This window comes from Gymnoscopelus microlampas (assembly GCF_963454915.1).
Source record: "Gymnoscopelus microlampas genome assembly, chromosome: 5".
NCBI lineage: Eukaryota > Metazoa > Chordata > Actinopteri > Myctophiformes > Myctophidae > Gymnoscopelus > Gymnoscopelus microlampas.
In genome coordinates this window covers 7866809-7886720 of record NC_139942.1, presented here as the reverse complement: position 1 = coordinate 7886720, position 19912 = coordinate 7866809, and the positions used below count along the sequence as shown (strand labels likewise).

The 19912-nt window shown below is 40.1% G+C and overlaps 1 protein-coding gene and 1 long non-coding RNA gene across 2 annotated transcripts in view; both read left to right on the top strand.

Annotated features, from left to right (window-relative positions):
• The first annotated feature begins 443 nt into the window (after nt 1-443).
• Nucleotides 444-4752, top strand: LOC311045881. The gene is made up of 4 exons (XR_014600821.1): nt 444-1063; nt 1529-1627; nt 1827-1848; nt 3453-4752. It is a non-coding gene; the product is annotated as an uncharacterized lncRNA (long non-coding RNA).
• A 1237-nt stretch (nt 4753-5989) lies between these two features.
• The window catches only part of afg3l2 (AFG3-like AAA ATPase 2), a 30038-nt gene continuing 16115 nt past the window's right edge, over nt 5990-19912 (top strand). Inside the window, exons 1-9 of the mRNA XM_084057927.1 lie at nt 5990-6219; nt 9475-9556; nt 10278-10334; nt 11174-11325; nt 12494-12646; nt 14584-14658; nt 15871-15995; nt 17722-18001; nt 18965-19102. Coding sequence (XP_083914053.1) covers nt 6133-6219; nt 9475-9556; nt 10278-10334; nt 11174-11325; nt 12494-12646; nt 14584-14658; nt 15871-15995; nt 17722-18001; nt 18965-19102 — 1149 coding nt within the window. The 5' untranslated portion in view covers nt 5990-6132. The remainder of the gene's footprint in view (nt 6220-9474; nt 9557-10277; nt 10335-11173; nt 11326-12493; nt 12647-14583; nt 14659-15870; nt 15996-17721; nt 18002-18964; nt 19103-19912) is intronic.

The window sequence follows — 19912 nt, the reverse complement described above, 5'->3', positions numbered from 1 at the left end:
TTTTTTCTATCGAATAGTCACCCTATGGAGACTTGAAGACATTATATTTTGCAAACATTTCAAATTACAGATATTACAGATATTTAGCAAACATTGGTTTGCGCCGGCCCTGCATGGACAAATGTGATCACTAGAATAGGTGTTGCAATGTATATAATCCATACTCTTAAACATTTATGATCAAATATATATTTTTTCAAATAATCATATCATAGATACATGTTTTATAAACTATGCTGTTATAGTCCTATAAATCTATAAACGTTTTTTTGTATGCTCTCTGCTCAGTACTTCCCTCCCTCCAGTTTGTCTGTTTAATATGTAAGCCCGCCTCAAGGCCCTCATGAACCATAAACTGAGTAGATGTCACAACAGAGGACACACCCTCCTCTGTTAAATACAAGTGGAAGTGTGACATTTGGGTGCATTTCAATCCACTATGGCAGTAATTTGGATTACCCACCTGCAAGAAGCATTGAAAACGAGTCCTGTGTTAACAAACATATCTTTATTCTTCATCCTCGTAGCACTAGAGAAGCTTGCAGAGATGCAGTTTCAATGTCCTTGTCAATCAGATCAAAATGGATTGTTTGTAGCTTACTTCTTTGCCATTCCTGCTGTCATAGCCTTCTTCCTGATGCTGAGCATCCAGTTTCCAGGTAAATTATGTAAACCGACACTGGCACCGACAGCGGCACCGAGAGCGGACACAGAGGCACAGACAGCGGACACAGCGGCACAGACAGTGGACACAGCGGCACAGACATCGTTACAGACAGCGGCACGTATAGCGGGATGTACAGCTGGATGTATAGCGGCATGTATAGCGGTATGCAAGGTTACAATTGGTGTGTTGACCAGTTTAGTCCCCAGCATCGTTTGGATGATTTTACTTTTCCTCGACGGCCGGTACTTTGCTTGTGGCATGACACATAAAGATTGTAATGGTAGTTATAAGAGTATTATAGATGGAGCGGGGCACAGATACTGTGAGCTGTTCATTGGTAATATAACTAAAGTAGATTGTGAGAAAGACACAACAACGCAAATCATTGAGTCTCAGGTAAGTTCAATATTCTCCTAGCAATATATAGTTTTATATGCATGTATATATATATGTATGTATGTATGTATGTATATATATATATATATATATATATATATATATATATATATATATATATATATATATATATATATATATATATATATATATATATATATATATGTATATATATATATATATATATGTATATATATATATATATATATGTATATATATATATATATATATGTATATATATATATATATATATATATATATATATATATATATATATATATATATATATATATATATATATATATATATATATATATATATATATATATATATATATATATATATGTATGAACCTTACTGCAGAGCTGATGCTGTTTGCTTAACTTATAATTTATTTAGTTTTTATTTCGTTTTTCCTGGTCATTTTTATTGTACCATTGTTTAACTGTGTGCTTTGTGTCCCAGTGGAAAGGCTTATATCTTCTAATATTGCTCTGTGTGGAAGTCATACTATATGCAATTTATGTAATCTGCACGCCAAACAAAGACGTGAAGGACAAGACGGTGGGTACCAGGAGAATTATTGTTACTCTTATTTTTGGGAGAACCTATTCCCAATTTGATATCTTGATATCTAGAAGCACCTGTGTAGACATTCATATACATTTCCTCATCAAAAAAAGTTGTTCTTGACTGAATTAGGTCTCAAGATCACATCTGTGTTGGACTAATATCTTCACTCTTTTTTTTTCTTTTTCTTTAGAAGGACATGAAGGACATGAACGGTATGTTCTTCTATTTCATTTTATAGATTCTGTGGTTATTTGGGTTTCTTTTATTTGGTTATTTTAATTGGTAATTATTGCGTGGGAGAAATAGTCTCTCTCTCTCTCTCTCTCTCTCTCTCTCTCTCTCTCTCTCTCTCTCTCTCTCTCTCTCTCTCTCTCTCTCTCTCTTTCTCTCTCTCTGTGTGTGTCGTTACGTTTACAGTAATGTTAACGTATAGGTATCTGCCCCCCTCTCAGCCTCTCTCTCTCTCTCTCTCTCTCTCTCTCTCTCTCTGTCGTTACGTTTACATTAATGTTAACGTATAGGTATTTGCCCCCTCCCCCCTATATACAAAGTAACTAGTACCTAAAGTTTTCTAATAATTGTAGTGGAGTAGCCTAATAGTACAATATTTGCCTCTGAGATGTAGTGGAGTAGAAGTAAAAGTACTGAAAATTGTCTTCCACCTGGCTTTCAGCAGCGACGGCAGGAGTGAAGGTGTGTGTTGTTTATAACGTGCAACACATGGAACACAGGCGCTACTACAATATGACACTAAGTTAGGTTATAGCCTATACCGTCCCGTATTTGAAAACTGAAAGACTACAAAGTAGTAGTTTGTATTTTAAGGTCTGGGGAGGCAATATGAATGAAAGGGTGATTTATGTGTGGTCCTGTCTCGTTGCTGTCAGTGAGGCGTGTGTCAGTGAGAGTGTGTGAGACTGAGTCAGTGTTGCCAAGTATCGTGAGAGAAATAAGTAAACCAACCTTAAAAAAAAGCCAAAAACAAGCAAAATTGTGTCCAAAAGTTGCGGTAAATAAGCGGCAACACTACACTAGGTGTCACTGATGGCCAGTTAGTTTGATGCGAACATGTTAATATTATTTGGGCTTGCTGTAAGGTATTAAATGACTTGAAAATACATGAAATTTCAAGTCAAGAGGGCTCAAGTCAAGTCAAGTCTCAAGTCATTGGCATTCAAGTCCCAAGCAAGTCCAAGTCTATTTTTATTTGATCAAGCAAGTCTAAAGTCATCAAAATCAAAATCAGACTGGAAATCTGTTGGCAAAAGTTGGCATTTCGTTCAGCAGAAACTGTCGGCCATTATAGCTGGCAGGCTGGGTAAATATTCGCTTGTAAATATTCATAGTTGCTGTTGTTTGGGCTTGTTTCTGAAGTGTAGTTGCTTATTTGGACTGCTTTCAAGATTCTTTTTTGAAAATAGCTGGTATAAAAGGGCTGATATAAAAGGGCTATAAAGTGGTGAAACTGGTTGTTTCTTTAGGGCTTGTTTCATAGACCTGGTCGCTTGTTTCTCTCACAGAATCTGGCAACAGCTCAGACCAAACCTTTACCCCTCTCTCTCCCCCCTCTTCTCTACCCCACGTCTCTCTCTCTCTCTCTCTCTCTCTCTCTCTCTCTCTCTCTCTCTCTCTCTCTCTCTCTCTCTCTCTAGTAATGTTAACTTATAGGTATCTGCCCCCCCTCTCCATCCATCTGTTCATCCATCCTATTGTCCTAAACTTCTGCTCTGACTCTATGAAGATGATCTGCAATGTGCTGTTGTGTGTCAATATCAGTGTGTAGTTTATACTTTAATTAATCAATTGCTCATTATAGAGCCCCCTGGCAATACGATGCAAATGCAAAATATTGCACCGTCCCCTGATGTCAGATCACCAGATAACAGCAGTGGTGATGATGAAATAGAACCTTGCCTTCCACCGCACATCAGCTCTGCCCAGTAGCCAGACCTGGCCTCAACACAGTACATCATCGACCAAATCTCCACTTCCAGATCTCCTCTTCTCCATCCCTCGCTGCCGATGTCTTTTGCACCAGAACATTTCACAAACGTTGCCTCCATTATTTGCATTGGCTACACTGTCCTCCCTTTGGCTGGGTGGAAGTGACGTGCTCCCACTTTTAGCCAGTCTGTTAACATTATGTAGCTAGCTAGCTATCCCTCTAATGTGTGCAATTTGGAACCAGGTGATAAAAATATTGTGTCCACTCAGGCTTGTCAACTCAGACAGCGTGCTTGTCGATGCACGAGGCCGTCAGTTGCTCGGTGGTGAGAACATGCTCACCTAGCGGCTCACAGTGTCTCATGAGCCTCAACACCTGATGAGGAAAGTCACAGTGATGGGGGCGTGGTTTTGTGAAATGTTCTGGTGTTAAAGACATGTAGATCTGTGCTTCAGCTCTGCTCCACCTCCATGAAGATGCACTGTATACATGCATCATAAATGTGTTTATGTTTTATTATGTTATTCTTGTCAATGTTGCATTGGTGCTCATGTTACAGTATGCTGAGTTTACGTGCAAGCCAGCATCACTACTGTTTTGTAAAGAGAGTCATGTAACAGGGTTCCTACACTTTTTCAATATTCCATACTTCTCTCACGTCTTCTCTGTAGATTTTATTATTATACTTTTGTTTTAATCCTAATGTTAACATGGTTTCAGATCATATTTAACAATTTAACAACAGTGCAAATAATGTATTTATATATATATATATATATATATGGTGATATGTTGATATGTATATATAGTTTAATTTTCTAATCATATTAACATGTACAGGTAGCCTATGTTACATTTTCTATTTTATCTACAAGCTCACAAATTGTCTTGACGCAAGACATTATGAGCTTATAGCTTATAGATCACAGTAGACACAGTTTTACTGTGTCGTAATAGCTTGATGGTGTGTATGGTATGTGTTTTGCACAACTGAGTTTTCTCTAAGTGTAGTGTTGTGTAGGCACCGGTATTCAGTGTTCTCTCTCTTTTTCAGGGAGTGTGTGACTGTGACTGTTTTAGTCAATAGACAAACTTTAGCTAAAGTTCAGAACATGTGTTTTGTGGTTTTGTAAGTCCTCAAGTTTGTTAATAAATGCTTTATTTTTGTGTACATTTGTTGTCCTTGACTCCCTTTTTGTCAGCTTTTAAATTGTATTACGCTCAATATCCACCAGAACAAGAACAAGCCATAACACCCAGGCAATGCGTGCGTGCGTGCGTGCGTGCGCGTGTGTTTGCCTTCTTGTGTGGTTGAGCATTTCCTTTGCCTTTGATCTACAAGCTCACAGCGGCTTGCGCTGCAAGGCGTTGTGAGCTTGTAGATCAGAGGGAGAAAAGAGTAGACCAGAGTGAAAGGTCAAGTTTACTAAATATTGAGGGTTGGAGTTAAAGGGATAGATTAGTCACCCTATGGAGACTTAAATTCATGGATATTTAGGAGAGACAAAGGAGATTTTTTTGTGTCTCCTACCGGAACTGCTGCCGGTCATCAAATTATTGCCTTAGGAATGTGCCAAAAACAAAAACATATCCATGAATGAATTCATGGGGTGACTAATCGATAGGAAAAAAAGTCATTTTGGGGGTGAACTATCCCTTTAAGTGTCTGAAAATAAACACGAATCCAACATATTAGTAGAAAAGGGTATGTACAAACAAACAAACATACAAACAAAAAATAATTTAATATAATGTAATTTGCAACACAATTATATACAATATGTAGTGGGGGTCTCTGCTTCATCTCTCACTCAGCTAGCCTAGTATGGGGGGTCCTTGTCCTGAAAAAAAAATAGGCTCTATGCACAGCAGCCATATTATCACTTCCTTCACAGGTGTTACCAATGATACTAATGAAAGCTCTGTTCCATTTAGTGTAGCACAGTGGTTTCCACGACCCCCATAACTCTGAGAGTGTACAAATGGTCCATTTGGTTCCATTTGTACACTCTCAGAGTTACACACCCATAAGGGGCCATTTGGAAGCCCATGAGGGTCCCTGGACCCCAACTGTAGACCCACTGGTGTAACAGAGTGTTACCAGTGAGCCAACATGCACAATATCAGCACCCTGACTCTGTTTGACCAGAATGGAACAGAGCCTTCATTAGTATCATTGGTAACACCTGTGAATGTCTTCATAATATGGCTGCTGTGAATAGAGCCTATTGCAGACCCCTGCATTAAACAGTTATTAAACAGTTCACTCACGTCTACAGCAGGGGGCGATGTGACCACTCTCTCCACTCCCCATTGGACGCAGCGAAGGAGAACACGGCGTCACACTCATGCGTCATGTCGTCGGTGTCACACGTGCATCATGACGTCATTACGTCCCTTGGATAACAGTGAAGATGGCGGAGTGCTGAGGTTATGAGCGACACACAGATGTTTAAGGATTGATTATTAGACTCTAGATTCATAACTGATCGATCAGACTGCTTGGGTTATGGAACGGACAGTAGTCAGTGCTCAGTGATTATCGATCAGGATGGCTCATCGATACCTGCGTTTATCTGAGGGATTCAGGAACATTGTGAGGTCCCTGCTACCTCCAAATGTCATCACAACACGACAGGTACATTATAATTGTTTTATTGTATTATTATTATTATTGTTATTTGTGTATGTATTAGTATTGTTATTATTATTTGTATTATTATTGTTATTATTATTAATATTATTTTTATTATTGTTATTTATTCAGTGGTGGGAAAAGTACTCACATGTTTTACTTAAGTAAAAGTAGCAATACTGCAATGTAGAAATTTCAGTAGGCCTATTCAAAATGTACTTGAGTAAAAAGTACAAAAGTATTGGCATCAAAATGTACTAAGTAGAAAGTAGCCATTATGCATGACCCTATTATGCATAATGTCCCATTTCACTAGTTTTCAAATGTATAGAAATCTTTTGAAAATAGCAGATCTACAAGCTCGCGACGCGACACATTGTGAGCATTGTGAGCTGCTATTTTCAAATGTCCAAAATGTATGTATGGTTGAAGTGGTTAATGTAATAATAATCAAAATTTAAAAAAGTAACTAGTAATAAAGTTTTGAAATAATTGTAGTGGAGTAAAAAGTACAATATTACCTCTGAGATGTAGTGGAGTAGAAGTAAAAGTACTGAAAATTGGAAATACTCCAGTAAAGTAAAAATACCTCAAAATTGTACTTAAGTACAGTACTTGAGTAAATGTAGTTAGTTACTTTACACCACTGTTATTATTATTATTGTTATTATTATTATTACTATGTCAATTAGGCCTGAAGACGAGCAGGAGGAACATTAATAAGATATATGATGTGTGGGAGCTATTTATATTTGTATTGATTTTATAAACATCATTATGTTACAGTTCTACTGAATCAAAGCGCAGTAGAGGATCCTATATGCACACAGTTTTACATCCTAACAGTAATTTAAACATCATGAGGCCATCTAAACTTTAAAGATCATCTTGTGTTGTTCTTCAGGCGTGCTGCTGTGTTGTTTATCACATGAGATAAACATAGAACAATGCCTCTTGGCAATAACTTTCATACCAGTGGAAAGCCTCTTTTCTTCCCCTTTTTAAATGTTATTTGTGGGATTATAAAGCATCAAACATTTTGTTTTTTCTTTATAATGTTTTTTTTTGTGTTTCACACATGAGATATTTAGCTCAATTCATACAAATATAAACCAGAATGAGCCTGTGTGCAATAAATAAGACACTTATATAGCCTTAAAGCAAAATACATTTCGGTTGTTGATAGGAGACGGAGCTAATAACAGCAGACACATTGTGCAATGAGTTTAGTTGACACCCTTCAGACCACACGTCTCCCCGCGTCCGTTGTATTGGTGAAATTGAGAACAGACAAGACTTAAAATTAAGTGTATTTATTAATTAAACAGAAAGTCAAAAAGTAATGGTGTGTGTATCAGTTAATAAGACAATTTAGCATTAATACAGATTGAATATAAAAAAGTTACTTAACAGAGAATTCTCTGGCCCCCAGAAGACTGTCCTTAACCAATAACAAGTGTTTCCCTCAAGTTCACGAAGTCAAGTGGGCAGATCTATCTATCCCTGGGGCCTATATTATACATCATTGTCAAATATGGTTTATCAGTGAGCATCCTCATTGGCCAAAGCTCTCTTCCCAGGGTGTGCAAGTGGCCTCAAACTGATTTACAGGTCCCGCAGACGACCTTCGATTTCCCAGGCCTAGTCTCTCCACCTGCAGAATGCCATAAACACCCTCCCCAAAAAATAGATGCAGACACCATTGTATTTCTCTCTCTGACCGTGACGGTCCTAGACATTAGAAGTGAATTGTGTCTTCTGGGAGATAACACAGCGTTCTGCCATACGAATAGATCATGTTTATCACAGTGACTGTATTTCTAAGGATATAATTCTAGCAAGGCTATAGTGATTTCATAAGTCAATAATGTGTTATCTGTGAGGGTCTATGTGACCAGCAATACAACAGTACTAAGGAAGACACATACTTTTGCTCTTAGTAACTGGGACTTTGAAAAACAGTAATAGTAAAAACACACACATTAGCTCTTTAATAACTAGGGCTAAAAAGGATATATATATTTCCATATAAGGATATAAGTCATGTGCTCATAATTACTAAGGCTTAAAAAGGATATAATTTGCCACATAAGGATATAAGTTGCCAACATTGTGTAGAACCTTGCCGTGATGTAACTCCAAATACATGGTTGTCAAACTTTTTAATTTCAAGGAGCCCGAGTTTGATATGCATTAGAGTACTATTAGACTCAATAACTCTGAGTGTACAAATGGTTCCATTTGTACACTATCAGAGTTACAGACCTGTAAGGGTCCATTTGGTTCCATTTTGTACACTCTCAGAGTTACAGACCTGTAAGGGTCCATTTGGTTACATAGGGTCCATTTGGTTACATTTGTACACTCTCAGTGTTACAGACCTGTAAGGGTCCATTTGGTTACATTTGTACACTCTCAGTGTTACAGACCTGTAAGGGTCCATTTGGTTCCATGTGTACTCTCTCAGAGTTATAGACCTGTAAGGGTCCATTTGGTTCTATTTAGTACTCTCTGAGTTACATACCTGTAAGTGTAAGGGTTCTATTTGTACACTCAGAGTTACAGACCTGTAAGGGTCCATTTGGTTCTATTTAGTACTGTCTCAGAGTTACAGACCTGTAAGGGTCCATTTGGTTCTATTTAGTACTGTCTCAGAGTTACATACCTGTAAGGGTCCATTTAGTTCTATTTGTAGTTTGTACACTCAGAGTTACAGACCTTTAAGGGTCCATTTGGTTCCATTTGTACACTCAGTGTTACAGACCTTTTAATGGCCCATTAGTTTGCTGACTATCATTTAGCAGGAGACCCCCCTGGAACACCCTCAAGGACCCCTGGGGGTCCCTGGAGCCCACTTTGAGAACCACTGCTCTAAATATTGCTGCGTTATCTTCAATAGTTGATCCGTTGGTTAAAAAAAAAATCCCCATTGACTTACATTGTACGATGTATCTAATCAACAGACTATTAACGTGCACGTGCCCCAGCTCAGTGTAATTAATTTAACTCAGACCAGGTGTCTGCTTCAATCAGTCATCACCCAAGATCAACTTTATTACAGGATACAAGATGATTTTGGGCTCTCTGCTAATGTACATAATATGTAATATTTCAATATTCTATGGTTTGTATTATATGCCATACAATATACAAAATAACTGATGGGCAGTGTTGCATAATCCTATAGCACTTGCCATACAGCAACAAATAAATAAACAGTGATAAATTGCATTATTTTTTTGTTTTATGTTGGTGTAGTTACCTGTATGGTGCCAGCAGGGGGCAGCATGTACCAGTGGTGTGAGAGACTTCAACACACACTGCTCTAAACCTCCCAAAGGTACAATAACACACACACACACACACACACACACACACACACACACACACACACACACACACACACACACACACACACACACACACACACACACACACACACACACACACACACGCCGCAATATAACACAGAATTAACTGTATACTTATGTTGTGACATGGCTCTGTTTAACACAATGCGATACCCCCTCCAACTGTATACTTTCCCCATTTTCTTAAACAGTTTTAATTATATTTTGACACTTGCTTTGGCAATGTAAATGTATGTTTTCTCATGCCAATAAAGCTCCTTTGAATTGAAATTTTTAATTGAGTTGACTGCTAATGCATTTATATCCTCAACAGTTTTTAAATTGACCATTATTACCAGTGGTGTAATGGTGGCGATTTCTTTCCCGGCGGTACAGCGGTGGCGTGCATGCACCATACCGTGCCGTACATGCGTGTGAAAAAATACTGGCGACACGCCGTGGTGTCCCGTCCAACGACCAAAACACCACTGAATAATATCTGTCATTGGTGCAGCCTTGTGTACATTGTAAACCTTCAAATCAGTTAATTCTTAGATGTATTTTGGCCTATTTTGGCCATTTCATTATAAGCGAAAATTGTAAAAGAAATTCATGATTTTATTATAAATAGCAACAATAGCAGAAATAACAGAATAAATACATGTTTTCATTTATTAATTGACAGAGTTGTAACTTTACTTCCTCTGTCAGGCTTTGAGAAGTATTTCCCTGACGGCAAGAAAACTCCCCAAAACAACGAGACCAGAGGTACAACACACAATGTTACACACCTACACACGATGTTACACTCCTACACACACCTAACTCACAATGTTACACACCTATAGTCGACCAATTATTTGTTTACAAACATTGAGACTGTACACAGGTGATTGTTTCATGTAATCAATTCCCAAACCTGTTGTTTTGGGGTGCGCTGGTTTCAGTTCATTCAACCCCCTCTTGTGTGTTGACTAGTGAGGTGCGCCCTAGCGAGACATATGTACTTCACCCCGCAACGGTATTGCGTGCCGAGAACAGCTGACATACAAGCTCACAACCGCGTCGCGGATGAGACCGTTGTGAGCTTGGAGGTCTGCTATTCTCGGCCGTTCTCTGCGCACGACACCTTCGCGGGACGGAGCATAAATTAGGCTTGACTGGCTGCAGATGCGTGAGCAAGAGCAGGCTCTGGTGCCATGATCATAGAGCGCTCCCTCCGTTCTTATGACAGCCACTGGAGGTGTGGTTTGGGGGACAACTGCTTTGAGTTGCTATTATTGTTTACACACAACAGAAACCAAGAAATATATATTTCAAAAGCGAGAGATCACTGTAAAAATCCTAAGTATTCTTCCTCCATACTGGGAGAAAAACAGCATCTTAAAGTTTGATGGGATGCATTTTTACACGTGAGGCTGTGACCTTTTTTACATTGCATCTTATGAATGCAATTATGAACAGTGGGGTTCATTTGGTGCCGGCCTGCGCGCGCATACTGGTTCTTATCAGTGTGACGTTGTCTGTTAAGGCATCTATACACACATGTAGTGCTGTTACAGTACTGATGTTGTACTGCTACTGCTACTGTTTTGTTTCTCTGTCAGAGTCCAAGCCGCCTGACAGCCAGACAGCCAATGAGAGAACAGGAGGAGGAGGAGGAGGAGGCGGGGCATCGGGAGGAGGGGGCGGAGCATCAGGAGGTGGTAAACGAGGAGGGCGTAAAGACTACTCTAGTTGGTACAGCCGTATGCAGAAGGTATTATTATTATTATTATTATTATTATTATTATTGTTGTTATATATTCATTTAATTGATGTATTATTACTCTTACTGGTACTGTATAGCTGACTGCAAAGGGTATTAGTATTATTTTATATTTATTTTATACATTTATTATGGCTAACTGGTACAGCCTTTTGCAGAAGGTATTATTTTTTTATTATTATTTAATATTTATTTAATTGATTCATTATGACTCTTACTGTACAGCTGACTGCGGTATTATTCTTATTTTATATTTATTTTATTAATTTCTTAACACATCGTGTGCCAGAGGTTTATTAAAATAGGGTACGTTCAGTGCCAGCATATCTTCCATCCACTTACGTTGATATGTTTCGTGCTGTAGAAGCCCCGACGCGGAAGTGCATGTAAACAAAGCGTGCGTGCGAGACGGCGGAGGGTCCCGACTAACGCCTGGAACAATAATATTTCTAACGCGATCCTCCATTGCAGAGTGATCGCCGATCGAAAACGTCTCACTTCAACCACGTTAAAAAGAAATGGAGATAAATATTTTTGACATGGATCGGCATCCGGCCTCTCCTTCTCAGAGACTCCTTGGATGATCCCAAAGTTTCTTTAGAGCGCCCCACGTGGGCCCCACGTGTAAAAAAAAAATGGGCCAAAAACGGTCCGGACCGTTTATGGCACATGACGCATGGCTTCTCAAAAACGGTCCGGACCGTTTATGGCACTCAATGTGTTAAATGTATTTATTCTGACTCTAACTGGTACAGAAGATGACCAGAGGATGTCTCACATGGTACTGGGTGGATTTATTACCATGGATTCATGTTCCCTGGAGGTTGCACCCTAATTGTTTGTGTGACCCTATGACCCTTTGGCAGCATGTCCTCTAGGGCAGTAGTTCTCAAACCTTGCCATGACAAGGACCCCCAAATTAATATGTGGGGCTTAATTTTTGGGTGAGGACCCCCATCTGAAAATCTTTTTACAAGATTTGGGTTGTTATTTTTTTCTCACATTTTTTCAGATCTACAAGCTCATAGCGTCTATGAGCGCTATGAGCTTGTAGATCTGCTATTTTTGAAGTAATCTTAAAATGACACAGATTCGTTCCCAGATTCAATGGGTTAATATTAATATGAATGTGTACGTTGCTATGTGTTTGTGTGCTTAGGGTGATATTCCGTGGGATGACAAGGAGTTCCGTCTCTACATGCTGGGTTCCACAGCCTTCTGGACATCAGTTGCGTATTATTTCTTCTTCCGGGACGGAGGGAGAGAAGTGACCTGGAAGGACTTCGTCAACAACTTCCTCTCTAAAGGAGTGGTAAGGGAACGCCAGGAAGCCTGTATAGGCCGATTTAGACTTAAAACTCAATCTGAAGATCATTTCCCATGATATACTTAAGCCTGAATCATAATGAATCATAATGAATCATAATGAATGACAGTGAACCTAACTAAGACTAAAATCATGATATTTCAAAAAAGATCCAGCCGCCAAAACCATCAATTTTTCCTAAATACGATCCCACTAGAACAAACAAAAAACTATACCTACCTTGGCCTAAACATCAGCAGCACAGGGAACTACAACCAAGCTGTAAAGGACCTGAGAGACAAGGCAAGAAGGGCATTCTATGCTATCAAAAGAAACATCAAAATAGACATCCCAATTAAAACCTGGCTTAAAATACTGGACTCTGTGATAGAACCAATTTCCCTCTATGGTTGTGAGATCTGGGGACCATTAGCAAACCATGACCTTGAAAAATGGGATAAACACCAAACCGAGACCCTACACACAGAATTCTGCAAATCCATTCTCCGTACCCAGCGAAAAACACCAAATAATGCATGCAGGGCAGAACTAGGACGATACCCACTCATAATCAAAATAAAAAAGAGAGCACTTAAGTTCTACAACCACCTAAAAGAAAGCGACCTAGATGCACTCCATAACAAAGCGCTCACACACAGCGAAACTCTAGAGAGATGCCCCCTCAGCCAGCTGGCCATGGAACTCCGGGCACAAACACAAACAGAGCCACGAGATAGAAAACCCATCGGACCAAACAAAATTATAAAACAGCAAAAGGAAAACTACCTGACACATTGGAAAGAAGCAACACAAAAGCAGAGTAAACTAGAATGCTATCTGGCCCTAAACAGAGAATACGCAGTGGCAGAATACCTGAGCACCGTGACCGACCCAAAAAAAAGAAAAATCTTAACTAGGTACAGACTCAGTGAGCACAGTCTTGCGATCGAGAAAGGTTGTCACAGGCAGACCTGTATCCCGAGAGAAGACAGACTATGCACCCACTGCACACAAAAGGAAGTGGAAACCGAGCTACACTTCCTAACCGTCTGTCCATTGTACCAAGACATCAGAGACACATACTTCCCACAGATTACAACCACACACAGAGATTTTGAAAACATGACCAATGACAAAAAACTCCCATATCTGCTGGGCGAAGTACAACAATGTGCAAACACAGCAGCAAGATTCGTGAGTTGCTGTGATAGGAGAAGGATATCGAACGGAACACAACCACCCTAAAGACTAATCATTGTGTATATATTCCTGCACTATACCTGCGCCCAGTGATCTTGGTACATAGAAATTGATCTATTGAAGATTCTGACTTTCAAATGTACATTTTTTGTTTTGATTGTATTGCTGTATTGTTGTATTGTGCTTTTTGCTTTGGCAATGTAAACGTATGTTTTCTCATGCCAATAAAGCCCTTTGAATTGAATTGAATTGAATAATAATAGGCTCTATGCACAGCAGCCATTTTGGAGAAAAATTGGGCCTCTTCTTACTTCCTTCACAGGTGTTACCAATGATACTAATGAAGGCTCTGTTCCATTCTGGTCAAACAGAGTCAGGGTGCTGATGTTGTGCATGTTGGCTCACTAGAAATACTAGTGGTTCTCAAAGTGTGGTCCGGGGACCCTCATGGTTCCTTGAGAGGGTGTTACTCTGAGAGTGTACAAATGGAACCAAATGGGTCCATTTGGTTCCATTTGTACACTCTCAGAGTTTTGGGGGTCCTTGAAATTAAAAGGGTTGAGAACCACTGTGCTACACTAAATGGAACAGAGCCTTCATTAGTGTCATTGGTAACACCTGTGAAGGAAGCAAGGAATGGGTCCAATTTCTGTCCAATATGGCTGCTGTGCATAGAGCCTATTGGGCATTGAGCTTGTAGATTGTGGTGTGATGGCAGACTAGAATGTGTTATGTTTGTGCAGGTTGAGCGTCTAGAAGTGGTGAACAAACGTTATGTCAGAGTGATCTTCTCTCCAGGGAAGAGTCCTGTGGACGGGGTGAGTGTTTACAACATACTGTACATATAAAACTATAATATCTCTGCTGTCGGGCAGTAACCAGCTAACTCCAAAATGTTCATTTTTCAGGAAGTGAAAAAACTAAATATATTCTTTTGAGGAAATAAAAAAAAACGTATATTTTTTAAAACAAAGCAATACTGCCTCATCAAAGTTGGTATTGTGACTTCATATATTGTCAGATACTTGCATGTGTCATTATATTATCACCACTTTACCCAAATCCAGCTCAAGTGGAGTAGGAGGTTTTGTCCGTTGATAAGAACAGCTGACACGTAGAACTAGCGAGAGAAATGCTATATGAACTAATTTCTTGTCACATTGCTCTCCTCAGAAAACACTACATAGATTTTAGAAATAGAATGAATTGTTTTCATATAGCTTCAGTGCTGCTAAGTTTATTAAACAGGTACACTGCATAGTAATAGTTACTTTTAACAGACTAGGGATAAAAACCCTGCCTCATTAAAGTCTATTTATCTTCCGCTCTGCAGCAGCTCTGTTTTCTGTGCACACGGCAGGGGAGAGGGGGTGGAGTTAGCTGGTTTTGTCAGAAGCGCTTTTTAATACTTTTCATTGGTTAAAGTTTTTTTTAACCCACACCAGACGTAAAGGGTGTTCAATAGCGTTGATTCATGAAAATAAATAAAAAAACTGAAAAATGGAGTTAGCTGGTTTCTGCCCGACAGTGACGATATATTGTATGTATTATTATGTTGATACTTTTCTAAACAACAGAAACACAGATCATCCACGAATAAATACAGTTTCAGAATCTAAGGGCGCGTTCAGACATAATGGTTTGGTAGACTTGGTGGGATTCGGGGGTGAAATTGCTACATTGTTGCATTTTTTAAATTTTGTTCGGTTTGCGTTCACATTGCACTTGAAGCGCACCAAACATGTAAGTAAATGTCACGCAGTTGAAACAGTCGCTCTTGCCTGGTCTTACAAGGGGCTTTAGCCTACTATGAAGCTGGATTCTGGGGTTAGCGAGGTTAGCTTCAGGTGTAACCCTTACATTACCCTGGGTTTCAGCGTTTAGCGATCTCCGTCTCTCTCATGGTCTCATAATAATAATAATTCTTCAGCAGTATGTGTAGTTCAACATTGGCAGTTTGGATACTACTACTACTACTAATACTACTACGGTACTAATAATAATAATAATTAATTATTGTAATTTCTCAGCAATACGTGTGGTTCAACATCGGCAGCGTGGATACGTTTGAGAGGAACCTGGAGAGCTGTCAGTATGAGCTGGGCATCGAGGGAGAGAGCAGACTGCCTGTCGTCTATTCTACTGAGAGTGACGGGTGAGAAATGCCACACATTTACACCTGATGACCAGCACTGTGGGTGTAGCTTCACCCACAAAATGTTTATGTGGTCTCGTGGTAACAAAGCTTGCTTCGTCTTCCCAAGCAATCAGAGTATGCAGAGTATTTATGAAACCTCTGCGACCTTTCATTTGTCCAGAGGTATGCCACACATTTTTACAAGTTTTGGCAAATTGGTCTTACGTCATCCCTCATGTACAGTAGTACAGTGGTTCTCAAACATTTTCATGTCAAGTACCCCTAAATATGTAGCCAAGTCGGACCCCCATCTGAAAATATTTTGTGTAGGGACCCGCATACAACATTAGCTTATCAATATTTCAAATATTTCCCCCAAAAAATCGGCTATTTTTCACTCCCACAGCACGTATGAACCAGACGTACTGTGGGAGCGAACCCAGGGCCCAGCTAGGAAAGGAAAGAAAGCGCACCACCTACGTAGACCCTGATGCTAGACAGGAGGGTGTGGAAGGCAGCGATTCAGGAGTCCCGATTTGGTGTTGGCTAGTCTACACTCTCCCATCGCATAGGGTTAAAGTGGTTAAACTGATTTCGCTGGGGACCCACTGGAACCCTGGCGACATATGGAAGTATACAGGAGAGCTTCCCCCTTCTTTCGCTCTACAATAGAAGAGTTGGAAACGGTGGGCGTTGTCACATTCTAATACAGACTGAATACCCTAGCTCAGCACCAGCCTCAGTGGCTTGCCTCGTTAATCATTAGACTTCCAACCCACACTGCCTGGGTTCGACTCCCGCTTTCAACACCACTTTTTCCAACAACCGCGGACTACTTTTCTTCCGCCGATAAAGTATAGTTTTGGACCGCGACGGAGGGGCGCAGTCTCAAGCGGACTTGAGCCACGAGAGGCACCACCGAGCGCGCTAAAGCGCCCGAGTTGCCGTGGCGAAATTTGCAAAGTTCGCTTGAGCCGACTCAGCCCTGTCCGAGTTATGTACCGAGTTAGGCACAGAATCGTAAATCATGTTGTGGGAAGAGCGTTTGCCCCAACTGCCACTCTTAAAGGGGCTACACCATGAATTAAAAAAATATATATTATATATAAATATTGCCCCCTAATACGTTTTAAACAGGTTGTAAGCCTAAAAAACATCCAGATATTTTTTCTCACAATCTGACTGTCTGTCATTCCAAGCTTTTTCAGCTGCAATACCAAAACGTCCTATTGGGCAGGGGGGAGCTACTGAGCAATTCTGTCTGGCCATTGTCAATGCAAAATCTGTGCAAGTGACATCACTTGCACAGCCATTCTGAAATGGCCTGTTCAGACACGCCCATTCAGGAAATCCATGAAATGAGCATGAATGACTGAATGTTAAAAAAAAATATTTTTTTGGGTACAAGAGACACTGGGGAGCCCAAAAAATACTAAAAACCTAAAAAAAAATGAAATTCATGGTGTAGCCCCTTTAAGTGACTACTGGCCAATCACAGTGCGTCTTTGCCGGGACTTCCCCAACGCCAGTGCACTCACATAGCTCGCCTAGAGGGCTCCAGGGGATCCCCAGACCCCACTTTGAGAACCACTGCAGCAGAAGACATAAATATCATTCTAGTTTTAGATTTAATCATTTTGACCTGTTCTTCTGAGTGATTTGATAACAATAATAAAAGTTATGATTATTATGATAAATAATAATCGAATATCCATTCAACCCTCTTGTGTTCCTCTCCCTCCAGGACCTTCCTACTGAGCATGCTCCCCACGGTGCTGATCATTGGCTTCCTGCTGTTCATGTTGCGGCGAGGGGCGGCGGGGGCCGGGGGGCGCCCAGGTGGGCGGGGCATGGGCGGCCTCTTCAGCGTCAGCGAGACCACCGCCAAGGTGCTGCGGGACGAGATCGACGTCAAGTTCAAGGACGTGGCGGGATGCGAGGAGGCCAAGCTGGAGATCATGGAGTTCGTCAACTTCCTGAAAAACCCCAAACAGTACCAGGACCTGGGAGCCAAGATCCCCAAGGTAACAATTATACTAATTATACCAGGGGTTGGCAACTTTTGATGATGGAGAGGGCCTCTATATTTCCACACTCACTCCAGGAGGCCACATTGCATATTGCTGCTGTCGGGGCAGAAACTTCTTATCTCCATATTTTTACTTTTTTCGTAAATTAATGCTGTACTTCGTCATTCTAGTATGTCACACAAAATTAGCAAAAATTGCTGATCTACAAGCTCAAAACGGTTCGAATCGCGGCGCGTTTTGAGCTTGTAGATTTGCTAGGTTTTCTATTTTGGAATTGGAATCCTGAAAAGTAACATTTTTATTTATACACAAATCCCCATAGAGGATTTGTGTTGTTAAAATGTTTCAAAAATATAGTAAATGTAACCTACATGAGCAAGATTAAGTGAGTTAGAGCAGTGGTTCTCATGGGGTCCGGGGACCCCCAGGGTCCTTGAGGGGGTTCCAGGGGTGCTTAGTTCATATAAACCCCAAAACAAAAGTGGTGGCTTTCTTTTCTAACCTTTACCACATACATGGTAAATGGTGCATTTATATAGCGCTTTTATCCAAAGCGCTTAAATAGATTGTGCATTACATTCACCCATTCACACACACATTCAAACACCGATGGCAGAGGAAACCAAGCAAGGCACCAACCTGCTCATCAGGAGCAATTAGGGGTTCAGCGTCTTGCTCAAGGACACTTCGACACTAACTCTGAACTCACATGAACTCTAGCGTCCCTATTCTGGGGGCGAACATTCTGCGAAAATAGCCGATCTGCAAGCTCACAACGAGTCATGTTGTGAGGTGTACATTGGCAAATCTACACCAGGTGCCAGGTACCCTCATACGAGAAGATTTGTCAACATTTGACAAGATTTGACAGGTCGATATTCAACACTTCAGTTTGCAGGGCTGATGTGACAACTAAAACATTTATTATGTCCTGTCATGTTGTGTTGTGTTCTATAGGGGGCGATATTAACGGGCCCTCCAGGGACAGGTAAAACGCTGCTAGCTAAAGCGACGGCTGGAGAAGCTAACGTTCCCTTCATCACCGTCAACGGATCCGAGTTCCTGGAGATGTTTGTGGGCGTGGGGCCTGCCAGGGTGGGTCACTCAACAAAAACACTACAAACTTAGTTAATGGCTTAACCTAGTTAATGACTGTAAACCTAGTTAATGACTCTAACCTAGTTAATGACTGTAAACCTAGTTAATGACTCTAACCTAGTTAAAGGTAGGGTAAGTGATTTTCTTTGGTTAAAATAAGTGTTATATAGCTCTATATTCTGATAGTACTCATTGTTATAGAGTGTTTGTTCAGTAAAAGGAGTCTCCATGTTTCTCCAGCTCTTTATAAAACAGAAAATGCATTTTCGTTTCAGTTTCATTTCCAATTTTATCCAATCAGGATAGAGAACTCAATTAGGATATAGATTAAACAAGTGAAATTGGAAGTGATGACACTAAGAAATGAGCAGACAAAATTTTAACTGGAACACTTTAAAAATGAAGCTTAAAAATGGGTACTTTCTCCTGATTGGCTGAGATTTTGACACCTACCGGAAAATGTGTTTTCTGTTTATTAAAGAGCTGGAGAGACGGGGCGACTCCAGTTACTGAACAAACACTCTATAACAATGATTACTATCAGAATATAGTGCTTTAACCTTTTAACAAAATACTTTTTGTTTTAACCCAAAAAATATCACTTACCCTTCCTTTAATGACTGTAAAGCTAGTTAATGACTTAACCTAGTTACTTGCCAGGGTAAGACACACAAAATAACTGTTATACTTCATACAACTACAAACTATGGGTGGGAATCTCTAGGATCCTGGTGATTCGATTCTATTACGATTCAGATGGTTACGATTGGATGATAAAACGATTATTGATGCATCAATTTGTTTTCA